Source organism: Gastrolobium bilobum, unplaced genomic scaffold (assembly GCF_033153095.1).
Source record: "Gastrolobium bilobum isolate Gb01-03AN ecotype WA unplaced genomic scaffold, APGP_CSIRO_Gbil_v1 utg913, whole genome shotgun sequence".
NCBI lineage: Eukaryota > Viridiplantae > Streptophyta > Magnoliopsida > Fabales > Fabaceae > Gastrolobium > Gastrolobium bilobum.
In genome coordinates this window covers 832,049-850,162 of record NW_026900059.1, presented here as the reverse complement: position 1 = coordinate 850,162, position 18,114 = coordinate 832,049, and the positions used below count along the sequence as shown (strand labels likewise).

At 33.4% G+C, this 18,114-nt stretch overlaps 2 protein-coding genes across 4 annotated transcripts; both read left to right on the top strand.

Annotated features, from left to right (window-relative positions):
• Positions 1 to 8,546: 8,546 nt before the first annotated feature.
• On the top strand, positions 8,547 to 12,443 carry LOC133295061 (uncharacterized). Of its 3 annotated transcripts, none has more exons than XM_061493845.1 (7): positions 8,547 to 8,630; positions 9,089 to 9,238; positions 10,037 to 10,102; positions 10,601 to 10,675; positions 11,363 to 11,468; positions 11,543 to 11,668; positions 11,908 to 12,443. In XM_061493845.1, exons 2-7 carry the CDS (start codon positions 9,090 to 9,092, stop codon positions 12,049 to 12,051), a joined length of 666 nt encoding a protein of 221 aa, XP_061349829.1. In that variant the 5' UTR covers positions 8,547 to 8,630; position 9,089; the 3' UTR covers positions 12,052 to 12,443. The 3 variants fall into 3 exon arrangements, with proteins under 3 accessions (XP_061349829.1, XP_061349828.1, XP_061349827.1); XM_061493844.1 differs by having other exon boundaries at positions 11,351 to 11,468; XM_061493843.1 differs by having other exon boundaries at positions 11,339 to 11,468; positions 11,908 to 12,441.
• A 2,780-nt stretch (positions 12,444 to 15,223) lies between these two features.
• LOC133295137 (probable WRKY transcription factor 24) lies at positions 15,224 to 17,622 on the top strand. The gene is made up of 2 exons (XM_061493934.1): positions 15,224 to 15,663; positions 17,445 to 17,622. Exons 1-2 carry the CDS (start codon positions 15,224 to 15,226, stop codon positions 17,620 to 17,622), a joined length of 618 nt encoding a protein of 205 aa, XP_061349918.1.
• The last annotated feature ends 492 nt before the right edge of the window (positions 17,623 to 18,114 follow it).

Sequence of the window (18,114 nt, the reverse complement as noted above, 5' to 3'; positions counted from 1 at the left end):
GCAATTCATTTATAAAAATGCGAGTAAACTTTTTCCTTTTTTCTTACGCGAACATTTAAAACTATAATAAAGCGTAATAAATAAAAGTTGTGACCGTAACTGATAACTCTTTGCGGAATAATAATTTAACATGCCTAGATATCATATAACACTCCTCTCAAGTCACTAAGGGGTTCCCATAAATCCACTTAGCTTAAATTTCACTTTTACGTTTTCTATCTATCTGAACACGGTTTGGTCTTTTAATTACTGCGGAAAATCTGCAAGCCGTTCGCTACTCATCTTTTTCGTATGTTGTTCTAGATTTAATTATCTTTCTAACAAGCTACCACACGAGTTATAAAGTTCTCGTTTGCTCCGGTTATCGCCGTTTGAAGTTGGACAAGCAAATTTGCCAGCCAACCCCAAACAGGGCTCCAAACAACCCTCACTCTCTCAACTATTTTGGAAAATCCACTCATCCAATTGTTCTCAAATGTTTATACAGTAAACTAGACACTTCAAGCTTCAATTTGACATATCATGCACCTAATTTGACAAAGAAACGAAGCGGGAATAAATTCTCCAAAAACTGCCAAAAGCCGCCCCATGTGCAGGGGCGTTCTGAAGAATCTGAACAGTCTGTGTCCTCTGTCTCCTACAGGGTTGCGTGTTTGGTTAATTATCGTTTTACTCTTCCTTTGTATTTTGACATTAATTTCAGGATTTTCACTAATCCTACCCTTTAATCCATATTTAATATATTAATATACGTTTTAGAAGTGCGAGGTGTTATAAAAAGTATATGGGTTCGTTTTTTCTACGGTCAATGTAGATAAGTGATATACATTCAACTCAAAACGACGTCGTTTTGGGTTGAAAATCAAGTTATTTTTGTAATTATAATTTTTTTGGGTTATAATAGTCTTTCTTATTATAATTTTTTAACCCAAAAGACGTTATTTTGGGAGTGAATGTGAATAGCTTATCTACATTCACTTTAGAAACATTAAAGCCAAAGTATATATATATATATATATATATATATATATATATATATATATATGGGTTTATCGTTTCTGAAGCTGCTTGAGATAATTTTATCTCCGGTTACTAAATCATAATCGTATAAAGATGGATCGATGGTGATAAAGGAAGAGAGAAAAAAAAGGAATCATAATCATTCAAAGGTGAATCAATTAATATAAGGAAATAAATAAATAAAATGACATCGTTTTAGGGTGACCGGAGATAAACTTATCTCAAGTTGTCGGAGAAATATTTTTTCCTATATATATATATCAGATTAATATAAAAGTATTAAAAGAAAATAAATGAAGTAATAAATAAATTAAAAACAATTAAATATAAATGAATTAAATTAAAAATTTATACAAAAATTAAATTAAAAATAAATGTTAAGAAAAATTTATATAAATTAAAAATCTATACACACCATCAAGTCATAGACAACCTATCAGGAGTTTCGAGAGGTAAAGGGACTGTTGAGATCTCCAACAAACAAAATAAAAGTTTGCAATGAATACGATTAAAAAGTTGCTATCAATAGAACTTAATGCAGCTCCTCCAATAAATGATATTTTCTTCAGTTTCCCGTATCATGAAATTGTCAATAGAACTTAACGGAGCCTATAATAACTCAAATAATTAAATTAAATAATTAAAAATTATTTAATAGTTAAAAAAAGTTGATTAGATAAAGAATCTAATATTTTATAAGTTAAGTCATTTTGAGAACAAAAGTGCAAATAATAAAAGTTTTGACGTAAAAATACAAATATATAAAAAGTTATCTGAAACTTAGAAATGATTTAGTGGAAAACTATTTCATGATTTGTAAGAGCTTAGAATCACATGTTAAATACTCTAAAGTATTGAATGAAAGAGAATTAAACAAGAAGGGCAAAAGAGTCATTTACTAATTAGATATTTTTGACTAAATCAAAATCCACTATGCACTATTCATTTCCTCAAATTTCATTCTCTTCGTGGTGAAGCTTTCTCCTCCACGGCCAAACTTCATTTTCTTTCAACCTTGAAAAATCCATTGGTGATCTAGCTACGGAAATGATTAAGTTTCTTCATGAAAGTTGTCAAGTTTTCCATAAGGAGCAAAGTTCACCTATTAGTTTCAACTTAGAAGTCTTGTGAAGGAAGAAAATCTCTTTCAAAGTTTGGGGGGGGGGAATTGATCTTAGTGTAGGAAGAGTGTTACAACTCTTGAAAGCTTGTAAAAATTTCCTCTTACCCTCCTAAGGAGATTTAAGGTAACGAAATTAACTTACTTTTGAGTTTTCATGGAGATTCATGGATTTAGGTTTTTGAGAAAATATGAACTTTTGTGATTCATTAGTCAATTGTTGAGATTGAACGATGAATTATATATGTATGATATGATGAAATGCTAATTAGGTGGCAACATGGGCTTATGATATGATGATTTCATGAGATTTGATGAACTTTAGGATAAAATTTGGGTTCTTTCCAAGAGGGATTCAAATTCCAACCTGTAACGTCTGACAACTTGCAAGGATCAACGACTGTCCCACACACTAACACGTAGAGCCGGCAAAACGGGCTCTGCTCAGCGGGCCAACCCGCCCAACCTGCCAAACGGGGCGGGGCGGGGCGGGTCAGTGTAAAATAGGCTCGGGCTGGCGGGTCAACCCATCCAACCCGCCAAACGGGGTGGGGCGGACTGAGTTTTTCAGCCCACTTTCAAAAGCGGGGCGGGGCGGGTTGACTCATTTTTTGGCGGGTTGATAGCGGGGCGGGAAGCCCACTTTGCCACCTATACTAACACGAGACTTTTCAGCGTGCTTTGTCCTCACTCGCACACTTCCCGGGAAAACTTTCTAGGAGGTCACCCATCCCAGAATTTCTCCAAGTCAAGCACGCTTAACTATGGAGTTCTTCCGATCCGGGCTTGAAGGCCGAAACATGCGTGAGGGAAAAACAAAATTTTTCGCAAGCGGAACACACATGCATATCAAGATACATACTTTAAAGACGTATGTCATACCTTGTTCGTGAGAACTCAAGATGATCAAGGTAGGTCTGAAGGGTTCAGACCCTCTAACGTTGATCCACACCACCCGCGTCTAGATACAGGAACTCCTTCCAGTAAGGCCGCCGATTGATCACCACAATAAGGCTTGCTATGCGCTCAGTGTGTGATGCAGGAGGCTAGGTAAAAGTGTTTAGAAGAGTGAAGTGTTCTAAGAGAAAACCTCACAAGGGGGCGCATAGAGAAAACCTCACAAGGGGGCGCATAGATGAGTAGAGAAAGGCTTGGCTTTTCACAAAAACCTAAGGAGGAACTAACTACACATTAAGCACACAAGAGGAGCCTTTTAAGTTTCAAAAACTAATCAGATTTTTCTCCCAAAAATCTGATCAAAGTGGCGCCCTATGGGGAGAGAATAAGTGGAGTTGTTGCATTTCAAAAATTGCCAACAACATCCCAGAATATTCTCATGAGACTAAGTTCAAAACCTAGTCAGAAATCTGATCAAGAATCATCATATAATCAGCTATATGGTGCGCCCCATATAGCCTAAAAGGTGACCAGATACATTTGAGTTAGTTGCATTTCAAACTTAAATCAACTCACTCAAATATTCTCCCAACAGACCGTATCTTCTGGAGCTGATTTTGATGATCAAATCTAGCCAAAATCAGTGCCCCATTATCCTTGGATTATGTCCAAAAGATCTCCTCCTGATATGTTCAAACAAGATCTCATCTTATCCTTTTGTTATGAAACAACTTTTCATAGCCAATTCAAATTCGAATTTCAAACATTTGAATTCAAACTTTCAAACACTTAAATTTTAAATTCAAATTCAAATTCTAAATTCAATTTCAAAATTCAAATTTCAAAATTCAAAATTCAAATTCAAATTTCAAATTTCAAATTTCAAAATTCAAAATTCGAATTTCAAAATTCAAATTCAAAATTCAAATTTCAAATTCAAAATTCAAAATTTAAACATTTGATAATTAATTTAACTAATTAAATTAATTAGTAATGTCTTGGACTATCCAAGCCCATTACTTTGATCCATGCGCCCTCCACCCTCTCTGTGGAGTTCCAAACTACTTCTTGGGCTAATAACAATTGTTAGACCCAATACCTTTAATGCTAGAGCATCTAAACAATTAGGTGTTAGTGTGTGACCCATTAGGTCCAACATAGCCACTGACATAAATGGGATTGGGCTCAATAAACCCACAACTCATCTAATGACAACACAGAGCACTAGCAATGCTTTGTTGCCCCAGAACTAGTTAGATTAATGACTTGATCATCCTATTACACATATTTGGTTGCCGTATATATTTCCTTTCGTCTCGGTTACCTTCCCATAAAACCTAGGGTAAGGAAGCGTATCAACCCCTGCGGTTTAGGGTAAGCTTTATTCAAAATAGGGAATCTTCAATTTACAAACTCTAAAGGCAGATCATCTCATGATCTCTTTTACTATGCATAGATTCATGAGTCCCTGTAAATGTCATCCCGATTTCTCCGGTTTACAGATAACCTAATCCCTCACAGAGATTTGACGAATTCCTTCAGCTTATCACCCTAGCCCTGTGTTCTTTCAGGACAAGCCCAACAGTATACCTATGAGTCTCTATGTTTCAGGAATACGAGGTGCACAATCAAAGCATGCCTTCTAGAACACAGTAATAACTTCTGGTCTTAGGAAAGACATACCCAAATATAAAGAGACTACTCTAATGATACTCTCTGTGAGAGTTCCTCATAGAGTCTCTTTGTTGGTCTGTTCAGTGCGAGCTATACCCTTATAGGTCCACCCACGACTTTAGCTAAGACATCTCCATATCTGTAGCTTATGAGGTCTTTACCTTGCATCCAAATACAAGTAGATAAGTCGTGATAGTCTTACCCGAGATCACTGATCCCCATTCTCAATGTCTCTAGACTAGGAACATAAAATTAGGAATAAACATGCAGTATCCTTGAATCCTCATGATCGTGATCTCATCACAGATACTCAAGAGATATCTATTTTATTCCAAGGGGTTTATCCAGTTACTCATATAAATATTAATAGTAATATTGAGACAAAAAATGAAACAGGATAAATAGTGCTTTTATTTGCGACAATATAAAAGGTCTACATATGTCCTAATCTAATCAAAAGATTGTCTCTAGCACATCTATATACTAACATTTGCCACCTATACTAACACGAGACTTTTCAGCGTGCTTTGTCCTCACTCGCACATTTCCCGGGAAAACTTTCCAGGAGGTCACCCATCCCAAAATTTCTCCAAGTCAAGCACGCTTAACTATGGAGTTCTTTCGATCCGGGCTACCGAAAAGTAGATGCTTCTTGTTAGTATAGGTAGTACCAATTAATTCTTATAAGCTATCCTTAGTTGTGCTTTCCTATACCAGCACAATCTCTGGAATCCCTCTCTTTTCGGTGTTATTCGATTCATTCATGTACCCCTGCTGCTGGAAGCCTGCCAGGAGCCGCTCTTTGTCCGTGTCCGTGCGCACCGACGATCACTCCCCGCCCTCGTCAGCGCTCGGGATGTTACACAACTGACGATGAACAATGAATAGTTATATGTGAACAATGCTAAATATTATTATATTTAAAACATGTAATATTGAATGTCATGAAATACTAGGGTTATCTAAAATTATTTATTAGCTTACTGATGGCTACAGAATATATATATATATATATATATATATATATATATATATATAAGGTTATATTTATAAATTTTTTGTTTACAAACTACACTAAGTTTGACCAATCATACTTCAATCAAGAGTGCATGATCGGTCATACTTAATGTAATTTGTAAAAAAAAAAAAATTGTAAATGGATTCTTCCCCTATATATATATATATATATATATTATTGATTGAACTCACATATTTGGTATATGTTGGATTAGTGTGGAATTGGTGATTTTGGCTTCTTGAACACAAAGAAAGTAAGATGAAAGCCTACAAAAGGTAAACTCTTAGATCTTGAAATTAGTTCCACTTAGTGTTCCACCACACACTCCTAAGGAGTGTTGGGTAATATATTAGATGATTGTTGGTTTGTTAGAGTGGTATAATATACACTAACACAGTTTCACATATTTATTCTATACTTAGTCAATAATTTGAACATCACGAGCTTAAAACCCTGAAATCTATTAGTGTGGAACAAGTTTCCAGCTTATTTCTCCTTTATTTTAAGAATATCTCTATCTATAAATTTTGGGAAAAATATTTCTGCAGTTAATTCAAATAAATTATCTGCATTTATTCACAAAACGACGTCATTTTGGTGTTGAAATGTTAAAAAATTATAAATATAAAGACTATTATAACCCTGAAATAAATTGAAATTAGAAAAACACCATGATTTCTGTCTCAAAACGACGTCGTATTAGGCTTACTGCAGCTAACTTATCTGCAGTAACTGCAGAAAAAACGAACCCATTAATTTTTCATATACTTGAGATAAGTTATTTTTTTAAAGAACTATAAATAGTAGTTTATGAAAAAAGAGACAATATTTAATAAAAATATTTTTTGAAAAAAAAAATTACACACCCTTGATTTTAAATATATTTATTCATTAATTGATTAGTTCGAATGGAATATATCTCACTGGAAATGGCCTCTCCCATCCCATGTCCAGTTCTCGGCAGCTCTTACAAAAATGCACGCGCTTAATTTTTAACAACTTTAAATTATTTTCTTTTGACAAAAAAAGGGAAAAATATCTATTATTTTAAAGAATATAAGTTTATACCATTTTAGATTCAAATTGTTGATTTCCGTTCATCAATGGTTATAATTTATTGAGCCAAACCTAATGGGCCAAATTTATTATTAATTAATTAATAATTTTGATCCAATAAATTATAACCGTTGATGAACGAAAATTAAAGGTTAGAATCTAAAATGATATAAGTTTATAGGCTTTTTAACCCTTTTGCCCCTAATTAAATAATTAATAACCAATTTGCCCCTCCCCCAGAACTATCCACCGTCCTGCCCCCATTTAGTCGATTAAGTTGCACTTTTAATCGATTAAATGGGCTAAACTCAGAAATTATGAAACGCGAATTTTAGTCGACTAAAAACTCACCTTAATCGACTAAATTGTTTGCACTTTTAGTCGACTAAGAACATTATTTAGTCGACTAAAGATCGCGAAAAACCCTATATCCAGACCTCTCTTGGTCTCATTTTCATTATATTCGAAATCAAAACTCCTCTCTTGGTCTCTTTCTCTTGTTTGTCAGCTGTGAACCTTCCAATCACCCTTCCATTTCATCCCACCACCTCTAAGGCATAGTAATTGTGAAATCATTGTCATTTTCCTTTATTTCTCAATTGTTTCCCCCAAATCCGAACCCTAACCCCTAAAATCTGATTCCTACCCCCAAAATTCGTGTGAAAGATGAGCTCAAGTCCAAACATGTATGTTACCATGATTTACTATGATGGAAAGCATTATGAAGGCCCCAACGGTGTTCAATTTGAAGGAAAAACGAAAATGTTGAAAATCAAACGGGGCACTACGTACAATGAGCTGAAGACGAGGATTAACCAAAAATTGGGGCTACACGGCAGCCATGGCGTTCAACGGATGATCGCCAGGGTAGAGTCTACAGTTGGTAAGGATGCTATATTCTACATTGGTAATGATATATGTGACGATGAAGATGTGGATTGTGTCATAGATGCAATTGTGGACCGAAAATTTCAAAACTTTATTGAGATATATGTTGAAATAGACTGTGGTCAATCTTCATCTGCACCTGCGCATGGAAGAAGTCAAAGTCAAGAAGACAGAGTGGTCGGTTTATCTGCACCTGCACCTGTCTTAAGTCAGATACCACTGAGGAAAATAGACGAGGATGAGGATGAGCATGACGAGGATATGGACAGTGAAGACGATGGTGAACCCGAGAGTGTTATTCCGCTGAGTGACACCTCAGATACGGACGTAGAGGGAAATTTTGACGCTGATACTAGTTCAGGAAACTTGAGTTCCCAGGTTGAGATTCAATCGCACCTTCAAGGGTTGAGATTCGGACTTGGTTGGAGAGAGGGGACGAAATGGAGCGATTTAGTCGATTAGGGTTTGAAAATAACCCCCTTTGCGAAATGGGGGGTTTTTAAAAAATCTGATCTGCGACATTTAGTCGACTAAATAATGTTCTTAGTCGACTAAAAGTGCAAACAATTTAGTCGATTAAGGTGAGTTTTTAGTCGACTAAAATTCGCGTTTCATAATTTCTGAGTTTAGCCCATTTAGTCGATTAAAAGTGCAACTTAATCGACTAAATGGGGGCAGGATGGTGGATAGTTCTGGGGGAGGGGCAAATTGGTTATTAATTATTTAATTAGGGGCAAAAGGGTCAAAAAAGTAAGTTTATATCCTTTAAAATGAGAGATGTTATTCTCTTATTTTCTTTTGACAAAAAAATTAAAAGTTATGCAAAACGTCGTCGTTCTTGCGTTTTCTCTTTGGTCTCCCAAACCCTCGTCACTTCTCCAGTTCGCTTCACTGCAACACCTAAAATCTCATTTTTGGTGGCGAATTGAAGGTGACACTCTTCCATTTTCGTCAAAGGTAAGAAAGGTCTTTTCTTTCTCCTTATCCTATAACCATTTTGGTTGATTGCACCTTCTTTCTACAGAGGCAATTTAGTTGTGTTATCACGATTTTGTGTGTTTTGAATGGTTGAAAGTTGCATTTATATGAATAATACTGGAGGAATGTCAGAAGTACTTCTTCCTATGACTGAATGTTATGGCGCATCAATCCTTTAGTTAAATGTATGCTTGTCAAACCTATGAAAGCAGAACCTTATTGTGTATTTGATTTTCATAATTTTCTGCAGAGTAATAAAAAAATTGTAACGAAATCATGAAAATGAGAAACAGAAAATTGAGAATAGAAAATGTTTTTTATTCTCAATTTTTATAATGGAAAGGAAAGCAGGATCCATTGCTCTCTCTCTCACACACACACTCTCCTTGTATTTGTTTGCTTCTTTTTGTGTATCTGATGTTTTTGCATATAATCAGGATGAAGATGTCATTGATTCGGCCTTTGCTCTTGACAAGGCGAGGATTCAGCACAAGTTCTGAGAAAATTGTTGCGTCTGTGCTCTTTGAGAGACTCCCAGTGGTCATCCCCAAAATTGACCCTGTGGTTTATGCATTTCAAGAATTCTCGTATGTCTTTCTCTCTACTTTCGTTGACTTTGATATTGTGCTCTGCTTTAATATTAAATTTTTTTGTCAAATTAATATAAAATGTTTGGATTTATCGTTGTGGGAGAAAATAATCCAGTTTTTAAGGAAAATGGTGTGCTGCTGCTGGAGGAATGTAGAGAAGGAAAGGATGGTCAAACTAAAGTGTTGAACTTAAGACTCACTTAGTTTGTGTGTATTCGGTGATTTGCAAACTAGTTGCTGGATGAAGCATCCTGCTAGCAGCTATCATTATTTTTAGTGTTTTTGCAAACTAAGGTTGTCTTCTGGTTCACAGTTGCCTAGATTATAAAAATGGCAACGTGGTTGTACAAAGCTCTAAACAGGGTCCAGGGACGGGTCTTACCCATTGTATGGGTCTATAGTAGGCAAGCCATACCTTACATTTGCAAGAGGCTGATTACATCATTCGAACTTGTGATCTCTAGGTCACCTGGGAATAACACCAACCGATATGCCAAGCCTCCCAATTTATATGAATTTATTAGAAAAAGAGAGTAATATATGATATCGAATATCACTGCTTTCTTCCTCTTCTGATTTTTAAGATGGAAAAATGAGATCAAGGACATGAGGATTTGCTGTTAAAATTTCTTGGTCAGATGATTATGCTGTGGTTTGTTTAGTAAACTTGAAGAACCCATTTTAGCACTGATTGTAATTTTTTTCATATGCTCTGTTGTCTGTTCCATTCTCTTGCTGATATTGTGGTTGTTGTTCTTGTTATAGTAACTTTTTTTTCCGGGTTTGGATGGTTAGATTTCGATGGCGACAACAATATCAACGCAGATATCCTGATGAATTTCTAGACAAATCTGAGGCAAGGTATAAGCACTCAATAGGAGGTCATACTTTAAATTTTTTTGTTATTAGTTTGAAAGTTAGAGTATATTATAAGCTTCAAAATAGTATATTAGTATAGACAGATTATATTAGTAAGCTTCAAGAGAGTTGAAAAGATGAAAAATAAAATTAAGAATGAAAATAATGGAAAAGAAAGAAACAGGCAGTGAAAAAGGAATTTGTGAAACTGATTTTTTACAAAACAGTTCACTATAGATATTTATGAACTCTTTCTCTTACTAACCCTTAAAATTAATGTTACCATTAAAAAGTGTGCATCTCTACATTGTTTTTGCTAGATTCCACTCACTGGCTTCATTAAAGTGCAATGATAAAAATGTTTGATATTATTTTCATCTCTTTCTCTCATTCTCATTTCCCACATGCATGCATCTGTCTGTTTAAGAGATAACACAAATGGCAAAATACAGATAGATCCTTGTTTTCATCTAGAGTTATGTGAAAATTATGTACTACCAGGGGGAAAGGTGATTATCAGATTGACTATGTGCCAGCCCCACGAGTCACCGAAGCTGACAAAAACAATGATCGAAGGTATGCACCAATTTGAGTAGACTGATCACTTGTGTAATTTACGGTAACAAATTGTTTTCTTTTGATTTTTGGAATATATGAAGGAAAATGAATGCTATCTAAGAGATGCCATCATGTCAAATACTTATGATTTCTCCAATATAATATCAACTTGGTTCTTATATTGTCCTCATCTTTCTTTGGAATGGGGAAGTGTACATTTTCTTGGACGTGGTGTTTAGTTATGGATATTCATATCAAGGGTCATTTAGTTTCTCTTTTTTACTCCCTTACATGCTTTAGTGGTGATTGAATGAGTTTAGCTTTGAGTAATTGGTGATTATATAATACTGATGCAATCGTGCCATACGGATATTTAAGTTGTATTCTTAATGCACCTTCAGTCTTAAAAAAGCCTTCTTAGTAATGTAATATCGCGCTGTTATTAGTTCTAACTGAGAAATACACTTATACGAGGGCAGGGTAGGCCAATCTTAGTCCTGCGACTGAGGTAACAGAGTCATAGCTAATATAAATTGAATGCTTTTGGGAGACTAGAAACTTGTTTAGGCCATTTGCTTACTCTTGTTTATTTTATTTTTATTTTTATTTTTTTAGAGCTGAATTTTGCTTCAGATTTAATTGTTGTGTGACTGCATATTATCTTACTACTTGCCTCATTAGCTCATTACAAAGAGCTCTTGACAGAAGACTCTACCTTCTTCTCTATGGTAATGCATATGGGGCTCCAAGCGGGAAGCCTCTGTGGCATTTTCCAGAGAAAGTTTATGAATCAGAGGATACCATGCGCAAGGTGAACATTTTTACATGGCTTTCCTCTTTTATTTCGTTATCTTCTTTTTCCTCCTAATTTTTGAAATTTTGCAGTGTGCAGAATCCGCACTGAAATCAGTTTTAGGAGATCTTTCTAATACATATTTTGTTGGAAATGCTCCAATGGCCCACATGGTTGTTCAGCCTACAGAAGACATGTCTGGATCCACATCTTTCAAGGTATATTTACAGGAAATTTTATGGTACTTCTTGTCTAGTATTGGAAGGTTGACATCTTTCAATATGTTTATTTATATCAGTATCTGTTTGCGTTTTCTGGAAGTGCCTTCGTATGCCTTTGCTTTTTTGGTTTTACCACATGATTCCAAAACTAGCCTTTTCAATTCTAATGTCTTAATTGTCCATGTGGAAATTGATTATATTTTGTCATCCTTTCCTTTGCTGAAATCTTCTGTCAGAGATTCTTCTTCAAGTCACAAGTGATTGCTAAAAACAAGTACAGCATTGAAAAATGTGAGGATTTTGTTTGGGTGACGAAGGATGAATTGATAGAGTATTTTCCCGAGCAAGCTGAGTTTCTTAACAAGATGATCATTAGCTGATGACAGTGAAGCACAGTTGTTTAATTAAAATTATTGCAAATTAGTTCATAGAATGACTCTGGAGAACCTTACAAGAAGATCAAGGTTTCTACTCACAGCAGAAGGTTTCGATTTAAAGTTCAATGTGACATCTCTAATTTTGGGGGCTTATGTATGATTTAATGGATGCTGGAAGCCTATTGTTCAAAAACTTTTTTTTTACTTTCATCTCTATTTTTTCCTAGTTGTACTGTAATAAATAATTTGCCTTGGTGACTGTGACGTTGAGAATACGTAACCCAATTTTGTTGATATTGTCACTGTTTGGATGTCTATTTTGTCAGTTCACCAACTAGTCTTGTTTTGGAGTCCAACGTAACATTTTTCTCCTGTCTTGCCAAGGACCTTTTCCCATTTCTTTGGTCTTGAAGAGTTGTACTGGCTACCTTCACCGCTAATTATATTTTGATAAAAATTTTAATTAAAAATATTTTGTGAAAGGATATGGTGTTATTTACTAGAAACTAGCTTCTTAAAAATAAAAAAGGTAATTTGTATAGCTAGAAAATAGAGAAACAAAAAGTTTATAATTATGTGGAGAGTGAATTGTTTGCGAATTGTACATGAAAGCATTGACATAAATCTTATACGTACAACTCTATTGGTATTAATGCCTATGATGTAGTGACACGGGACACGACTCGATACGTCGATATGTTAATTCTAAAAAATGATATATTTTGACATGTTGGGACACATTTTGATATTAAATAATATTTTTAATATATATAATATAGTTTATATTTAATACATATAATAGTCTATAATAAGTCATATAATATAATCAATCAAATATTCAAATTTTGTAACATAAATAAAAAAAAAATCGTATCTTGTTAATTTTTCATGTCAAATTTCGTAACAGAAAAAAATTGATTTATAAACAATTTTTTATTTTATTTTTAGTTAATAAAAATATTAAGACTAAAAAAAAATATGTCAGAGTGTTGAATACGTGTCGGAAAAAGTTGATTGCGTGTCGAAAAAACGTGTCAGAGCATGTCAGAGAGTTGACCACGTGTTCTAAAATGTTGACTGTATGTCATGTCGGTGTCTCACATGCATTTTTTCAAAAGAATGCCATGTCCGGATATAAGAGATTAAGGCAGTAAAGCATACTAGAGTTTTATATTTATGCTTATCTACGTATGAGTCTATCGTTACTCTACCCTTAAATAATCATGAAAATAGTTTTGTGTAAGGTAAACAATTCTTCAATAGATTTCATATTTTTTATGTTATAGGAGATAAAATTATTTATTATATATTTATAAAAGTTTGTGGAGTCTATATGGGCTCATGTTAAAAGAAAAGAGAGAAAAAGAAAATATTAATTTCATATACTCTTATGTTTGTATACGAGATGATTTCATCTCCTACAATATAAGAGACATTAAACATTTCTTTAAAATATAGTTTGTCCGTGTATGGAATTGTTTTTGGGTTTTATAAGAATTATGTTGTAGGAAAATTGATTGTGTAATATTATAGAGATTCGTTTTGCGTGCTTTAGTTTTTTTTTTTTTTTTTAAAAGTGCGGGGCCCACAAAATATTGTGTGTGTAGAAATTTTTTGTGTGTTATGTGACATGATAGATGCAAACACCATTGTTTTTCCTTTGTGTTTTGTTCAGCGATTCATATAAAGATTCAGTTTTGTTACGCTCTAAAACATTGTATCACAATTTTAGGAGTAAATGCAGAACCTTCGAAATTTTCACACCCATTTTCTATCGGTTAAATTAATCAAATTTAATCGAACATTATACGTTGATTCAAAATTTGCGTAAAAAGGTATAAAAATTTGATTTTCCTAGTAAATAATGTGACATAACACACATCAAGTTTTTAAAATGAAATATCGAAAGCGTCAAAGAGCATGCAATTGATCAAACCTATGTTCTACCGGTTGGTAAACAGAACATTTTTTCAACATGTGTTATTAATTGATGGTAGAATCCTTGTGTCCTAAGGCAAGTTAAAACAGTGAGATGCTTAGATATAAAAAAAAAAAGGCCTTTTCACCATAGTAATGTGAGACAGGAAACATTTACACAATTAATTCAAATTTTAAATATTTCGTCAAAAAGCAAACAAAAAATAAATAAATATTTTCTCAAAATATTATAGGAGATAAATTTATCTCCTACACAAATATAAAAATTTGTAGAATCCATGATTTTTCTTTCTCGCTCTTCTCTTTCCATGGATCTCACATATTTTATATGTGTGTAACATATAAATTTATCTCCTATTAACATAAAAAAATATTAAACCCCAAAATAATTCAAAAACCTATATAGGATCTGCACATTCAAATTGTGCACCAGGTGTACGTTTCACTATAATATTTTAAAAAAATATTTGAATTTTAATTCAATGGGATGAAAAAAATTACTTCCCAAAAAAAAGAGCTAAATTTAGAAATTAAAGATTCTCTATATTTCCACCAAAAAACAAAGGAAAAATAAATAAATAAAACACTAGTCTCTACTATTTTGGACAGTTTCCTATATATAATGGGTAAAGTGTGTGTCATTTTAAAAGATGTAAAGTTGTGTCATTTTAAGAAAGAGAAAGAGATAGATAAAGGAGGAGAAAGAGTTGATAAAAAAAATAAAGGTATGAGTCTCATCTCTTTGTAAGAGTGAAAGGATATAAATTGTATCATTTAAAAGGATAAACACTTTTCCTATATATATAATGGGAAATATAACAATCATGTTGCAGGAATGGCACTGTTCATTCCTCCAACAAGGATACGGCGTCGTATCCTGACTTTGGTCTGACTTTTTTTTTTTTTAAGCGTGGGACCCACACTTGATTTGTGTGTGTAGGAAAGTGCTCTTGTCATGTCAAATGAGAAGAAGGTAACCTATATATAATATACCAAAGCAAGCTAAATTTCAACTACTTCTGTTCAACTGCTTTTTAAGTACATGCTATGTCACAAAGGAGACGTGACCTACATGCATCTTCGTTATCACCAATGCATGCTCTCAGTCTCATTTAGAATATGCGTGTGTGAGTGGCTGCCCAACCTCTTCTACCTTCCACCATCTTTCTCCTTTTATAAATTTCAACCCTAAATTACTCTCATTTTCTCTTCAGTCTCAATTCCATTCTAAGACCTAATGGAAAGCCAAGACCTACCAAACCCTTCACCACCGTCATTGTTGTTGCCTCCACAAAACTCTCCTCTCTTCCTCTTCACTCCCTCATCGATGATGCAAAACCCTTTGGACCCTCAAGGCCTTCATGATGATGACATTGATTGGGCTAACCTTTTCTCTACCCAAAACAACTTGCTTGGAGATACCAAAGCAAAGATGGATTGCGCTTCTTCTTCTACTTCTTCTTCTTCTTTGTCTTCATCGTGTTCTTTGATGGCTGAAAAAGGGGCTCATGTTGTGGAGGAGAAGGACAATAAGGAGAAACGAAAAGGAGGTAGAAAGAAGAAGACAACGAGACCAAGGTTTGCGTTTCAGACAAGAAGTGAAGATGATATTCTTGATGATGGTTACCGTTGGAGGAAATATGGACAGAAAGCTGTGAAGAACAGCATATATCCCAGGTGTGTAAAAATAAACGTAATTGCCTTTCTTTGACATTCAATGCATACATGAATATTTGATTAGGTCAAAGGGGGAAAAAAAAAAAAAAAGAGAGGAAATGATTGATGTGTTTTTGGTGAAGAGACATCAGGTGTTTGATTACACTGAAAAATGAAAATTAACATGATCAATATGAGGAGTCATTTGTATGTGTAAAAAAGTTGCACTTTTTTGAAGCTTCAAATGGGGTTACCAATTTTCGTTGGTTAGAAGTTTGAACTTACAAGCACTTCAATTAGCCTCTTCAAATTGGATTGAACTTTATCAAACTACCTTAAATGAATGAGAATTAGATAAAACTCAGATGTATTAGCCAATTTAGGGTACATTTAAGTAAGTCTAAAAAAATGCCTTAATGATTTTTTTGTTTAAAAAAAACTTTAAGCTATTTTTTTACTTACTAAAATAATATTTTTAATGTTTTTTCTTTTTGGAAAAATTTATTTAATAACTATAATATATTTTTTAATTGAAAAAGTTTGTTCAAAGAAACAAATAAGCGAACACTTAATTTACTGATTGAACTAATTAATAATTAATTTTTTTCTAAAAATATTAATATATTTTTATTTTCGTAAGTATTATATGTTATTTTATATGAATTATTTACATAACCTTCAAACTTAAAACAAAAATATCAGCATTTCATTTTCCTATTGGTTATACTTTTAACAATATTAATTAGAAGATTGAATATATACATGTGAAAAAGAAGGGAGACCCGGGGTTTAGGAGAACAAAAAAGTAAATGACGAAGTCATATCCATATACCAAGAGGAGTACTAAATGTTTATATTTATTTTCATTTAATGTCATCTAGGAAACCCCGAATTTTCACCTTCTGAAACAATTATTCTCTCTAACACTAATAATTATTTATAAGTTCAAATTTAATTTTGACTTCAACATAAGATCATATAATATATATTCTCATACATATATACATAAATTTATTTCCAGTATCTAATGATAAAAAAAAATTAACACTTGTTTGCTTTAATTAGTAAAGCACGATATTGTTTTTTCAAGAAAAAAATGGCAGAAAGGAAAAAGTGAAGACACTGTAGACTATATTTTAATCTGAAATCTTATTTTACATTACAAATTTTCTTTGGTAAAGTACTATATAAATGTTTTACCCAAAAAAAAGGTACTATATAAATGAATATCAATCAAATAAAGAGATGTTATCGTTGGGGTCGCAGCATATCTATCTACTTTCCATGTAAATATATAAACCCTAAAGTTTTAAAATATTCAAGTTTTGATATTTTATGTATAACTCGAATAACTAAAAACAGGAAAAATGGAGTATTTTTATTAGACCTATCTTTGTCTTCTGACCAGCAGCAACCTAATTTTGGTTAAACCTCAACTAAAAAAACATTTTCACGCCATCTTAATCCGTTAGCAATAGATGAGAATACAACAAAAAAGTTTAGATTTCGTCGAGCCAAATAATTGTCTATTAAGTATTTCACAATTATAGAGACACATTTAATAAGAATTATACAAATTAAGATCAATTCATCAATCTCTTAAGAAAACACTATATATAACAGATTATATGCGAATGCTTGGATTCTTTGTCTTGTTTTGAAAGTGCAACAATTAATTTGAGGTTATTGGTGAAAAGCTAAAGAATACTGAATTAATTTGTTAGTGACTCGATAATTGATATAATTGATAATTGATGATTTGGTGCTTACTCTCATTTGCATAACGAACATGGGCAATAAAGAAGCTACTACCGCTGCACGCATCACACATGCAATGTAAAGAAACAGGTGCAAAGGTTATCCAAAGACACAAGCATCGTGGTGACAACTTACGAGGGAATTCACAACCACCCATGCGAGAAGCTTATGGAAACCCTAACGCCTCTTCTGAAGCAAATGCAGTTTCTCTCTAGATTCTAATAACGGTGACCCTGCTTCTCTACTATGCATGCATGCATGCAGCTTACATGCATTCACTTACATATATGTAATCTCCATCAAGCACACAAGTTGACTTATATTTACGCTCTTGGCTTTCTAATTAATTAATGTGATTGAGATATACAATATACTGTAACTGGTTTAAGTGTCAACTTTTGTGTATATGAATCTATACCGGTATGGTTGATCACGTACGTTCATGTAATAAAACTTTTGTCCGATTAACTTTCCGAATTAAGTTACTTATTCTTGCTGGATTTCATGATGAGATTGTGAAAGCTGGGATATGTTGGAAATATATTGATAATAGAATCCTATGTTCACATATAAGCCCCCCGATGAGAGTATAGTTATTTGGGTCTATACCGCTTAAAACTCAATAACTTGCATTAATTTTAAGATTTTTTTTAAAATTAAAGGTAATATTGTTGAGCATTTTAAATTTAATACCTTTTGATATTAAATTTTTCT

Bases quoted from the DNA above. Each gene is read 5' to 3' on its own strand.
- LOC133295061 (XM_061493843.1), top strand. From the start codon at position 9,090: ATGAAGATGTCATTGATTCGGCCTTTGCTCTTGACAAGGCGAGGATTC. The intron at 11,469-11,542 runs GTGAACATTTTT...GAAATTTTGCAG, and splicing joins CAGAGGATACCATGCGCAAG to TGTGCAGAATCCGCACTGAA. The intron at 11,669-11,907 runs GTATATTTACAG...ATCTTCTGTCAG, and splicing joins CTGGATCCACATCTTTCAAG to AGATTCTTCTTCAAGTCACA.
- LOC133295137 (XM_061493934.1), top strand. From the start codon at position 15,224: ATGGAAAGCCAAGACCTACCAAACCCTTCACCACCGTCATTGTTGTTG. The intron at 15,664-17,444 runs GTGTGTAAAAAT...TGGGCAATAAAG, and splicing joins AAGAACAGCATATATCCCAG to AAGCTACTACCGCTGCACGC.